A 13,922-nucleotide genomic window follows, 5' to 3' on the forward strand; every position below is an offset into this window, starting at 1 on the left:
TATTTACATTCATTTTTCTCCTTTTGTTCTTTTAAGGCTATATATATATATATATATATATATATATATATATATATATATATATATATATATACAATTATAGGCATACTGTCTTATATTTGTCAGTTCTTTGTACCCCAACACTTTTGAGGATATGATGGAACTTTACGTGCTTAGTAGGACATGAGCATATCTGGGAACTTCTGGGCTCCGGCTACCAGGAGCCTTCCCTTGCGGTGTGCGGCCAGGACTGCACACTGACGTCGGTGGCCGGTCTTGACCCGGAGAACCGGAGAAGCAGTGCTCACCCGGCAATCTCCGGGTCAAACCCAGAGAATTCCCATGTATGCACATGAGGACTAACATTTTATAGTAAATACTGTTGCTATTCAGCTGGCTATTTAATGTCCTAGCTGTTCCAACGAATAATGTTCTCCATGCAGGAGAACACATGGAACCTAGCTAGGGGGCAGTGAAAGGCAAAAATGAATCGGAGGTGATTCTACAAGGGTAAAAAAAAACCTTGACAACCCAGCTATCATGTTACTGTATAGAGCTTATTTACCAACTTGTAAGTCATGCCTAATAGAGTAAAATTGTTGATTCCCAGTGTGCGTTTTTACCATTTCAAAGTGCACCTGTCACTAAGAATTTTGCCCTAGTGTTTTTTTCAATGCTAAACAAGCAAGATCAGGAATCATGTATTAATAAAAAGAGAGTAGCTATTATCATACAACTTTATCATCTGATTTCAACGCATGGTATGAAAAACATAATCTGTCTGCATTTATGAGCTAGTAGTGTAGAGAAGGAAGACAGATGAGCAAAGAATATATAAATATGGATATTTAATTTATCTTTTCACTCATCTCTGTGAAACCTTACCCTGAGCTGTTATAATACCTGTTTTATTAAATAATTGCTATGCAGTGCAGGTTAATTGCTATCGTCTGCCTTGAATGGAAGTGCCAAGTAGTTTCAGGCAGAACAAGTCCTTTGATTAAATCTCTAGATAAAAATGTAATTGCTTTTTATAGAGAAATTAACCAAAATACTTGTTTTTCTATGGTAAAAAATAGTAATAGTCTTTTCCACTGGGCAAAAGATACAAGGACCAATCATCATAGAAACCCATAGTTTCTAATTTGCCCATTTTATTCACAAAGTGACCTTAATAATAGTTGTGGTGAAGAATAAGCATCCAAAAGTTTTTTGAGCTACCAAAAAGTGACTGCATGCTGTCTAGAGAAGGCATCTGGAACAAGCTTGTAAATTGCTATGCACCTTGTTTATGATCCGGTCCCCTTTCACATTGAGTAAACGCAACTAACTTTCACATTATGGTTCCACCAGTGCTATTGTAAGACACTTTAGTTTCAAATCGTAAGCTTATTTGAACAACTAATAATTGTTCTAATGCAGACTGTCCTAAAAGCAATAAAAAATGCAAACATAAAAAATGCATCTAACGCATCGCACCATCCAGTGATTAATTTCCCCTTTTTCTCTCCAGCAGCCATTTATGCCTTATGTCTATATCACTTTTTTGGTCATAGCTAAAGGATTCTGCGATCAGCAGCTAGAACTTTACAGTACATTACAGGTTGAGCTCCAGATGGTATGCATTCTGTAGCAATAATGGAAGAAGATATCAAAGTCAAACATGCAGTGAGGTACACACAGCACTTTATAAAAATATGCTGCTGTCTATTAGAGCAATTGGATACTAACATTTATGGACTCTGATACTCTTTCCTCGTCCATATTATTTTTCATTCTATTTTAATATTCAAACTTAGAAGTGCCTGAGGTTTAAATATAGTTGTGTATGGGGATAATATGCAACAGCAGGGCTTCTATTGATGCTTAATTACTTTGTGGAACAATTATTGAATGCATCAGTACACATCAATGATCGATAACCACAATAAAATTTGATGGTGGGCTCTAATAATAGTAGCATGCGATCCATTTGTGCATTGTTGTGTTTAGACCTTGAAGTTGAAAAAGGCGACAACCACATTGAAGCAATTTCCAACTGTGCCTCAAAAAGGGAGAAAATGCTTCTTGATTCTAAAATAGAAACCTTATTTCTCACTGGACCAACAAGCTATAACGTATACTGTCTTTATAACTAATTGTATCCCTGTGTATTTTTGTGTGCTAAAAAAAATTATATCCTATTCTATTGAATTTGATGTAAGATAATAATAATATAGCTATAGTGCTATAGCACACCATATACACACCATATATATACATACACACTACACACGCTAGATGCCCAAAAGTATTGGGCATCTGACCATTTTTGCCCATTCATCCAGTAGGGCATTTTTGAGGTACTGATGTTTGACGGTCAGCGCTCTGTGTGGGCTAGTCAAGTTCCTCACCAAACTCATCCAACCATGTATTTATGGAGGAGAAATGTTAGAAAAAGAGGTCATGATCTAAAACTACAGCATCTTAGGTTTAGATGTAATGTAAGGAAGTTTTGCTTTAGTAAGAGGGTGGTAGATAAATGGAATAGCCTCTAATCAAAAGTTGTATGGTATAATGCAGTGAGGGAATTTAAACAAGCATGAGCAGAGGTCCCAACTCTCCTGGAAATCCTTGGAGCTTCCCGGAAATGCTGTTGTTTCTCTCCCCTCCCTGACGCATGCAAGAATATTCCTGACCTGAAATGAGGTATCACAAGTCACTCCGACTTTCTTCATCCCCTTCTTCCCTGGTATCAGCGCCGTTACCAAGGCCTCCTGGGGCACTTTCGCAAAAGGGCAAAGCCTCCGTTCTCACCTTCTCCCCTGATTGGAGAAACGGGTGAGAGGCTGTCCACATAGGGGGTGCCGTGGCTCTGCCCTTTTGTGGAAGTGCTGCAATAAGTCAGAATTATGCAGGCGGAATCACAGAAAAAGAGAGGTACAGAAATGCTTCTGGAAGTTCCTATAAATGCCTATAAGGAGTCACTGCCTGCTTTGCTCTGTTTAAAAGTCTATTGCTCTCTTATTAGTACAGAACAAAAAAAGTAAATCATTGTAAAACCCCAGCAGACATCTCTTATCCAGAAGTATTTTAAATCTTATGTTTTACCTATGTCACTCACATTGAGCACATTGCCTGACAAATTATGAACAAAGTATGGCTTTCATTGTCATCACAATATATTTGAAGTACAGCCAATTAAATTAGCCCAGTCTCTTACTGATTGAAATATACCTATACAGTTAATAAAACGAGAAAAATATCATAGTTTTTTAATTGTTAAAATGTGTAAATGATGATCCGGCTGTAATACCTTACATATGTTCCTATAATCGTACAGTAGGAAATGTCTTTGTAAATGTTGCCTTTATAACATTTAATATTAAAATTTTTCTTAATGTGCTGAAAAGGCATACGATGATTTCCCAAGAAAAAATGAATTTTTTATGGGTTTATTCATTTAATGCGAACAGATGTACTTAGAACCTTAGTATAATAAAGGCGATGTACAATCACTGCAGTCCTATAACAAGGACAGACATTTTGATCACTGTACAATAGGTATGAATACATTAGGAGACAAGGTCCACACCATGTAGAGCTTACAATCTAAGGAACAGTCTAGTCCCCAAAACTTTATTTAATGCTTGCTTGAGTATGTTACATGGACTCCAACGCATTGTACCGCATACATTGATTAATGCATTGTTTATAATTATTGGAGTTAGAGAAATATATTATCTGTTTCATTTTTGTTTCATTTCTTGTACATGTCCAGCAGCAGCCCATCATTTGTAAGCTTTCAAGGTTCAAAAGCCATATATGTGATTAGCTGCTACATCCCTTAAATAGAAATGGGAATTCTACTGAACATGTGCGAGAAGCATACTGAGGTATGCTCCCTGCTTTTGCTAGATGCAGCTGGGGGAGGAGTTAAAGTGTGCATGTGCTGATATGCATGGCATAAAATGCACCAGAGTCCATATGAATTTAACATAAATATAGGACTGGAATGCTGATTTAACTTTTTATTATGTAAGTGTCTTCGTAGGAAGTTGGCCTCGTGTAACTAAAGAGGTGAGATGGTGTTTCAGAAATGACACAGATTGCGCTGCATATTTCACATATTTCGCATCTCCTTGGATGAAATGATTGCTTCTAAAGCACAGTTAGTATAGTATTCAAAATATTTCTTCTCACCTGCAGCTTAGTGAATACACCCCTTATTGGCTGCAGCTGGCTCTATATTAATTCTCCTGCCAGAAGTAGCCCTTGACATTGTGGTATTCATGGGTTAAACGATACTGTTCTGTAATCAGGTAATCCTTTCAAAATACAAGATGTGGTAGACAGCTGAGACATCTACTGGACACAAGGATAACTGCTTTTTAGCTAGGTATAGAGTACAGCGAATACTTCAGTAACCAAGGAACATTGTAACTATGTATAATACTCCCAAAATGAAGACTTTTTGTTGTGGAAGAGGTAGCAAAACGGGTACGCTTATACTCTTTATTATTATGATTGGAAATCAACATTAGAATGATTATAATTTCCTCTCCAATAATTAGAATAGGTTGTTCTGGATAGTCTACTATGCATTTGAATTTTAAAATGTACTATATTTAAACATTATTACCGTTACCGCAATCCATCCTTATACAGAACCAACATGTCATGCTGTCCCCTTTACAGTGGGTTAAAATAATATTGCAATGCAAATTTTAAAGAGTTGCTGATAAAGAATTCCTTGCTCAGGTAGTTCAAATGATGACCTACGCTTAGATCAAGAGGGCAGCAGACAGCTTAATAGGACATCTGAACAAGGGATTTTTGGAGTTTCAAGTTCTAGAATCTGGAGGAAAAAAATATTGGAGCAAAAATGGGAAACCTTAAATGGCACCTTAAAATTCTCTAATCAGATACAGTAACGGGTAATGGGGGGTATTTGGAGAAAGGAGCACATACAATGTTAACCTTGTTTACTCAAAATGCATATATGTGATATGTCTTAGTAGTTAACCCCTGTAATCCCAATAGTATTTAAAGTGTAGAGTGTAGGGTCATGTCTTTGTTCAAGTATATATTCTACACACCAACCCCACACGGTTGGATAGCCCTACAGAACATATCTATATTTATATATATTATATATAGGGCTTAATGTTACTGGTATATATATTTATATATATATATATATACACTGGGTTTTATATTTCATATTTAGTGTATATATATATATATATATATATATATATATATATATATATATATATATATATATATATATATATAAAATAAACATGGTGATTTCCTTGTTGTAGAGACACTTTTCCAGTAAGGTAATTGTGCTGGAAATATCACAGCAGCTCAGCTTTTATACGCCTTGCCATTTCGGAAGCGTTTTGCTTTAACCCAAAAAGGTCCCTTGCAGTGCTGGGAGCCTAATCCCTTTATACCCCGTGGAGGAATCTGCTGTGAGTAGAACACCCAGGATGGTGGCGCCTGCCCCGGAATCTGTGTTTCTCACACCCGTAGCCTCTGCTGTGATCACTGACATGTGAGCAGGGGGGAGGGATCGCCTCACCTCCAATTCACTGCTGCTCTCTGATCCGGTTCCCATCTACATAGAGATCCTTAACACATTTTCTCTTTCTCCCTCCTCCCCTTCCCTGTCTCCTTCTGCCTTTTTCCTTCTCCCCTCCCCCATGCCGTTCTGTATCCCCCTTTCTCTTCCTATGCATTTGCCTCTTCCTCACCTCCTCTTCTGTGTTCTCCCCCTCCTCCTCGCTCTTCCTCTCCTTCCTCCTTCCCGTCCTCCTCTTCTTCTCGTTTTGATTTTCCCACCGCATTAGCTCGCCGGGCGACCCTGTTCACCGCTCACCCCTTAATGGCGGCATCTTCAGAGGAGGAGACTGACCGGCGACCCATCAGGAGAGTCCGGTCAAAAAGTGACACCCCTTATCTCGCCGAGGCCAGGATTTCCCTCAACCTGGAGACAGGTAAGAAGAGCTTCCTACTCATCCCCGAGCGGAGCTGTCCGGGCAGCTGGTGCTGACACGATCCCTCTGATACATTTGGTCATGTTCCATTGTGTTCCTATGGGATACTGCACAGGTGAGAGACAGCCCAAGAAGTGACATGTCCCTGATCTGTCACAAGACGTCCTCCAGCCTCACATGGCTGTCATTTATTTGGTTGCATTGGACTCCTGTGTGTGTCTTTTAAATGACACATTAATGATTAGCATTATTTTCTGAGCACATGCCCACACTATAAACAGCAGGAGTCATTTAGTGGAGGCAGAGAGACAGAGGCTGCCATGGAGTCATAGAGATGGAATTAAAGTATCCCAAGTCAGCCCATATTAAAGAAGGGCCTGCAGTGGCTCATCATACTACTTACTGTATGGCATGATGACAGGGAGGGGATATTGGTACTAAAGACAGAATTCTAGTTTTCCACCATTATCTTCCAGAATTAGTTACAAATGAGACTGACACATACTCTTCCCATAGAAAAGGATTTGCTAGTTTGAGTTCACAACGCCTTAGAGTACATCTCTAAATGTCTAGATGTATGACTCAAATGACGTTGTTGGCATTTCTATATTATTATGTTTGCATTATATATATTTATTTGCAGCTGGACTCATATGATATGTCTATCATGGCTAATTTATGAAATCTGTAATTGATACACTTTTATATGCATAAAACCAATACTCTGACCTTAACAGTAATTCTTTTGTATAGTTGTATGAATGTTAAATGGCTCATTTTATTATGGGGCTATACAAATTGAGGCAACTATGAGATTTCAGTTAAGAAATGAGCCTAAGCGGATGGCTAATTTTATCATACAAGTATTTTTCAGTATGTTTTCTGAATAAAAGGGATCTGTTGCCATGGAGATTGGAGTGCTGTGGCTGGCAGACGATTGAACAGAGACCAGTCAATCAAACATGGAGTTTCGGTAGTGTTATGGTATTATTCATTCACACAGTTGCAGCTGAATAGGTTTTTCGTTGGAGTCTCTGGTAGTAAGATATTGTTCTTCCAGAAGAACTATCCAGGGAACGTGTCATGACAGTAGTGTCAATATTTATATTGTGTTGGATAAGTGGCTACTTCATGATATTTGCTTAAGCGTTTTAACAGCCTATGCTTGTGTCAACTGTCACTGAGGAAAGAACTCGCAAATAAGGATGATTCATTTTAAGTGGTTAAAAAAACCCCCCACTTTAATCAGTAAGACCTTTAAATTGTAAAGGATGTCAGCTTTTTGATATTTTCTTAAGGAGATCTGCACTTGTATTTCATGTCTCTTCTTTTAAAACAATTACGGATCCCAGCATGCAGATGATCCCTCACCTTTACCCATTGTGGGTCCAGTTAACACATTTTTTAATCTTTGTTAACATGTTTTATAATTCTGCAAGGAACAGGAAATGTGAGACGGTTTGTATGGATGCCCAAGCATCACGATAAGTAGACTGAAATCATATTTATGGAATTATTATTCTTTTTTAGTACAAACATTTTAAAAAATACTTTTAAATGCTTTTGAAAATGTAAGCATTATATATTGACTTTTTCTGAATTTATGAAGTTTTTTTTTAAGGTGATGGGTAGTTTAATAGTTGTAGCCTGTAAAGGGAACAAGTTGGAGCGCTTTGATGTAGGAGCTGTCTGTCTTGGAAGTGCTGAAATTGCCTCACTAAGAACAGCAATAAATTGTCAAGGTTTTTTGCTCTAAAGGCAATGATGATGCTCAACTTCTGCAAGAGTTGCCTTAGTTTTAATTAAAAGAACTTTTTATCGAACTCTGCGCGACTCTACAATGCATAATAAAATGTTTAGTTGCGGTTTTAGTACATTCACGGGCACTAGTGAAACCACAACTGCCGTGAATGTGAGGTTGTGGCTAGGGAATAAGGTGCATTTAGTTAGTGTTTTATATGTCCAGATTCATTTTATAGCTGCAATCTTAGCCATGGTTACTATAGTAACAGTCTGGCTGTATTGCCTGTTGTAAAATATGTTTGGTGTTTTTGTTGCTTCCCTTTGGACACTGAACAGAACCTCTTTACATTGGTGTTAATTATTGATTCAGATAAACATTTGTGAGAGACTATCATTTGTAATAAATTCTAATGCTTTCAAATATTTATATCCTAACTGATACTAAGGGGATTGGGAGATATTTATGGAGATGGGAAGTTAATTAAGTTGGGAAATTATTATGTTGATGCAAAAATATGAGAATAATGATTACAAGGGCAGGTAAGTTTAAAAATGTGTTATAACATTCAAATTATTCACCTTGGCCTCCAGATAAGGTTTTATTGTGTTTTATTTTCTACAAGGTACTGTGTCTTTATATCAGGCATCCAACAACTAAACAAAAGAGAAGTAAAATTCTACTCCAGTTTGGAGGTTACGAAAACAGAATACATATACAAAACTGTTTAACACCTACTACCATACACCACGTTTCTGAAGACAAGGCTCACAGCCTTCCTCTCACCGACAGTCAGACACCCGAACGCCTTTAGAGCTGTCTTTTATACCTTGCTGTATTAACCCTTTCAGGCAGGAAATAGAGAGCACACCAGCCTTTGGCTTACGTAAAAAGCCTTTCTTACATTGCCACAGTGTGTATATATATATTTATAGTCTAATGGCTAACTCCCAGGCACCTCTTAGGGTGGGGTTACAGCATTACCTGATCCGCTTCTTTTCGCTTTTTGGTTTGCATTCAGTTTTCAGGCAGACTAATGACCTAATTGATTTTAGTATCAAGTTTGGCATTATAAGTTAAGCAACATCAGTGCATGCAGATGTGCCACTTGTCTAATTCCGTAACACATTACATGAGATGGTTCTTGGAACCTTGAGCGACAGCTTGGATTAAGGTGACCCTGGCCATGGTGCTCAGATCACAAATGCATTTAAGACAGCAGAACACAGCAATAGTTCTATTACCTGGTAATGCTCTACCTAGTGTGCTGAATATAACACCTTTATAACAGCATGACATTTTTTGTTGCTCAAATCTTTAACTTGTAGTTGGCCCTATCCCTTAACCCAAAGATTGCCAGAGTAGTCAAGATAAGACGATCCCAGATGGCAATTCAGTAACATCCATCTGTGTTACCAGGTTGTATTCACCTATGCAATTTGTGGCATGATTGCTACTTAACAAAGAGTAATTTTATTTAAAAGTAAATTGCAAAAAAAAAAAAAAGCCATTGTCTTTAAAATATTTTTAGAAATATGGATGATTCAAAATAAATCTGGCTTCTATGGAAGCTGCAGGCTAACTGGAAGGCAGAAGGATGATTTTCTCTCACTGCTCCTTCAATGAGAAACATTTTCAGACCACATCTGTACTTAAAATCGTCCATGTTGTTCTAGGGTAAAATTAAAGCAATTGCACAACAGCCTGAGTGCATACAATCATGGGCACTCAGAAAAAGCAGCTTGCAACTAAAATATAAACAGCTTTCCTTAAATTCTTGATGCATCTTTAAAATATCTTTGGTCTTTTTAAGAGAAAGTGTTCAAAGAAGAATGAGATTATTCCAGCCAGGAATGCATGTATCTGCCCTAGCCTGCCCTACAGTGCATCCTCACTTGGGAGAATCTCGAATTTGGTGTTAGCATGTGTAAGCGGATGGTGTGGGTTACTGTATGACAGCATGAGTGTGTATGTCAGCATATCATGTTAGTGAGTTAGTTTTAGCATGCATGTGTATGTGTATGCATGTGTATGAGCATCTGGTGTTTGCATGTGTAAGTCTGAGTGTGCATGTCTCTTAGTATTTGGTGTCAGCATGTGTTTGTGTCAGTGTATTGTGTTATCGTGAGTGGGTGTTGGCATATGGTGTTGGACTGTTTGGGGTGAGCCTAGAGTTAGTGTCACCTGGAAGAAGGAGAGGAGAAGCAGGAAAAAGAATGTATGTGTGTAAGTATACAGTGTTCGAGTGAGTTGGTGTTAGAATAAGTTTGTGTGTTAGAATGTATGTGTGTTAGTTATAGGGGCGCCGAAGAAATACTGCAGCCAGGCACCACTAACTCCAGGCTCGCCCTTGCTCCCAGAAAGTGTGCTTACAGCATGATTGTAAGGCAAGGGGATGGGTGGAACATGGCAAGAGGAAGCAGGGCAATGTTATAGGCATGGGGCAAGCTGAAGGGAGGGGCATGGTGGCCCAGGCTATAATCCTGTACTAGTCTCCAAAATTTCTGCTGCCGGCCCTGCTCTCTTGAGAGGGTATGCAAAAGTGGCTTGAGGTAAAAGAAGCCCTTGAGCCACTTTTTGCAATTGTGACCATGCAGCTGTCACATATTATTGGGGGTTTCAGGGGTCTTCCTCGGCTTTAGTCTGGAAGGTGGCTGGGTATACTGACTTGGGGCAGCTTCTTCCATAAAACATCGCTGCTCACTATGTCAAATCATAAAAATAAAAGTTAGCTAAAGTTTTCACCGAGTAAAAGACACTGCAGCAATGCACAAGCCTTTTAGGAGAAACATGATTCTGCCACAGGTGCCATTACAGTGTTTGTTGGTTTAAAGATCAATGCACTAATTATCTGCAAGCATAAACAAGACATATCTCTGAGTCAATAATTGCACATCTACCACAAGACAAGAGGATGCATTTGCTCTCCCCATGGGATTTATGTAACAGATGTTCTGAGAGTCTTTCTGCTGCCCAGTAGTGACTGCACCTAGCACTGTACACACTGATTGCTTAGTGTGTACAGTGCTACCAGCAGAGGACCTATGTATTCTAAATCGTATACTTTTAAAGGGACACTCCTGCCATCATATGCACCTTAATGCTTGTTCCTTAATCATAATGTGTTACCGAACCTAATGCATCTATATCACTTGGAAGTTTAATGTGTACGTCAGTCATCATTCCCCCCCAAAAAAGTCAATTTGCTCTAATTCCAGCATGCGTCTTTATCTAAATTACAGTGCCATAATACAGCCTCATCAGGGCCATATTTCTAAACACTATTGTAAATTACACTGCAATTAATTTTGTGGATGACCTAAGGATTAGCAATCAAATAGAGACCATTTTTAAGGGAAAACCCCCCAAATTGGTAAATATCAAGTTTAAATTTGAAGCTATGTTCACTTTTCAGTACTGCTAATTTAAAAGAAGCAGACTGACACTGGTGCCATGGTCAATGTGCTTGCCAATTACCAAGAACAATGTCCATATATTCTAGTGCCTTTTATATACTATGTGTGAGTAGACATAGATGGACAGAATGGTAGATGGACATATGGATATTGGAGCCCATTTCTCTTGCTTCAAAATAATCTAACCTTATTCAATCCTTGGTTTTGAGTTATATTCCGAATAACTTTATATGTATTTCATGCAAGGTTAAATTCCCTCACTGTATTAACCTCTACAACTTGTGCTGGAAGACATCTCCACGGTCTCAATGAGTAAAACGTCCTTGCATTACATCAAAGTATCTGGTCTTTCAGTTTTAGGCCATGGTATACTCCAAAAATAAAAACACCAAACTGAATCCACATCAGTGAATCCCCTGCAGAAAATGGGGTACAATTATTATACATGATTATTATTATCTTTTATTTGATAAGCACCGACAAATTACACAGGGCTGTACAATTTAAATAGGCCAGTTAACACATACACAACTATACATCAATACTTACAGATACATCAGGAATTGAGAACCCTGCCTATAAGATTTCCATTTAGCCTCATGGTACTTTTACACAAAGTTCCTGGCAGGAATGGTGGGCTTTTAAGGGCCCCGCTCGTGAGCTTACAATTTAAGGGAGTAGTATGTTTAATTGAAACAAAAGGAGCAGTGACAATAGGTAGTAGTAGGAAGAGGATCAGGACAAAGAAGTATACATTTCAAAAGGTAAATACCAACATTTGGCCAAAAAGTAAACAATCTCCCCTTAATATATATTTGGTACATATATAGGAAAACATGCATAATTATACAAAATATGAATTAATAAACCTGCTTGCAGATCAGGCAAACAAGACAACTTTTTATTGAGATGATTATTAACTTTAATTCCTTATATTTTTTTTTTTGAAATAAAGATTTTTTTTCTGGAGACATAACTGTTGATTTGCAGTGTTGTAAAATTGAGTTCATTGAAAGCAGAGTCACAGTTTGGAAATCCCTGTCCAAAAGTATATACTTTTTTAGTGGCGTCTCTGATTAGTTATGAGAGAAACTATAATTGAATTATTTGACTTGTAGAAATTTACAAACAATAAGGTAACACAAAGATAAAGTAAGCATGATTAGCTGAGCTGATTGGATTTAGAGGAGCCGGGTGGCTTTCACTGCTAAGCCTTATGAAGTCTATATATTTAATTAGATGTCCATCTGTTCAAAGAAGCTCTGAAAGCCTGAGATCATAAGGTTAGATGAATGAATTTTCTACTATCTTTCTCTGCCTTGTTGTTTAACATGCAGGAGACTGTAGGTCAACCCCAAGCCTCTTAAAACACAGGACAACTTAAACTACATAATTAAGTTATAAATGGCAGATCTTTGATTTGTTCATTTGGAAACATTTTAGAGTTCTTTAATCTTTGCAGTGTTGCAAATTCTGTCACATAATTTGTGTTTCTTTCAGTGACTACTTTGTGTCAGTAAAGCTGAATTTAGTGGCAAGTGTTAGCGAAACCATTATGATTTTAGTGAACTTAAATGCCAGACCCTCCATTCCACAGCTCCCAGGGCCAGATTCAGCCAGGCAAGAAAAATAATCACACATCCTTAGAACACGAAGTTAAGATTACTGCTCTTTTTGCACAAGGTTGATTTCTAATGAATATACAGTATACCGTATATATCAAGTGTAAGCTCTTTTGAGCAGGCCCCTCAGCTGTTTCTGTAAGTCAAATTGTTATGTTATATACTACTTGGTATGTCTACCCATTGTACGGCACTACGGAATATGATGGAGCTGTCACGACACAGCGTACAGAGGAGACTCCGTAGTCAGGTAGGACTGGCAGGGATGGTCCAGAGAGCCGAGGTCAGGATACCGGAGAGCAGGATAGTCAAGGAACAAGCCGAGGTCAGGATACCAGAGATCAGGATAGTCAAGGAACAAGCCGAGGTCAGGATACCAGAGATCAGGATAGTCAAGGAACAAGCCGAGGTCAAATACAGGAATCAAGCAGGTAAACGCTATCTGGGTGCTAGCACAGGGCATAGACGACCATCAGAAGGCAAAGTCTCAGAGTTCTGAAGTCTCTTAAATAGGCACAGGAAGTTAGGCACTAATTGGAGATTTCCCGCCAAATTTTCAAAGTGCCGTTACGTCACTTCCTGCGTGGCCATCTTGTGGTTGGCGATTCCGTAATCTTCCCATATAGGTTGGGGTAGTACCTGCCGGCGCCACTAGGTGGCGTACAGAAGAGCGAGTCCGGACTCCAGAGAAGGACGCGTCTCCCGGCTGCAGCTGCTGGGAGGATCTCGTGCAGGTAGGTGGTCTCCCTCTTCCTCGCGGCGGCTGCGGCTGCTGTGTAGAAGCGGGAGGTCTCCCCCTTCTCCGTGGTGGCTGCGGCTGCTGGGTAGATGAGGGAGGTCCTCCTCTTCTGCGCGGTGGCTGTGGCTGGGACTGCCGTGCGGGGGCAGGGGGTCTCCCTCTTCCTCGCGGCAGTTGCGGCTGGGGCTGCCGTGCAGGGGCGGGGGGTCTCCCCCTTCTTCGCGGCGGTTGCTGCTGCTGGTCCGAAGCGGGGGGTCTCCCCTTTCTTCGCGGCAGCTGCGGCCGCCGGACCGAAGCGGGGGGTCTCCCCCTACCTCGCGGCTGCTGCGGTTGCTGACCGGGAGGTCTAACCGCTGGGGCCGTGACAGGAGCCATATAAAACAATGAATTATATACATACACATATCATTTAAATTGGTT

The 13,922-nt window shown here is 39.4% G+C and overlaps 1 protein-coding gene across 1 annotated transcript in view; it reads left to right on the forward strand.

Moving 5' to 3' along the window:
• The first annotated feature begins 5,836 nt into the window (after nt 1-5,836).
• LOC149302700 (phosphatase and actin regulator 1) overlaps nt 5,837-13,922 on the forward strand; it is a 122,740-nt gene continuing 114,654 nt past the window's right edge. The window contains exon 1 of the mRNA XM_089482321.1: nt 5,837-5,984. Within this exon, the coding sequence (XP_089338447.1) occupies nt 5,873-5,984 (112 nt within the window). The 5' untranslated portion in view covers nt 5,837-5,872. The remainder of the gene's footprint in view (nt 5,985-13,922) is intronic.

Source organism: Sceloporus occidentalis, unplaced genomic scaffold, assembly GCF_023333645.1.
Source record: "Sceloporus occidentalis isolate IW3139 unplaced genomic scaffold, rSceOcc1.0.p SCAF_18, whole genome shotgun sequence".
In the NCBI taxonomy this organism is placed as follows: domain Eukaryota; kingdom Metazoa; phylum Chordata; class Lepidosauria; order Squamata; family Phrynosomatidae; genus Sceloporus; species Sceloporus occidentalis.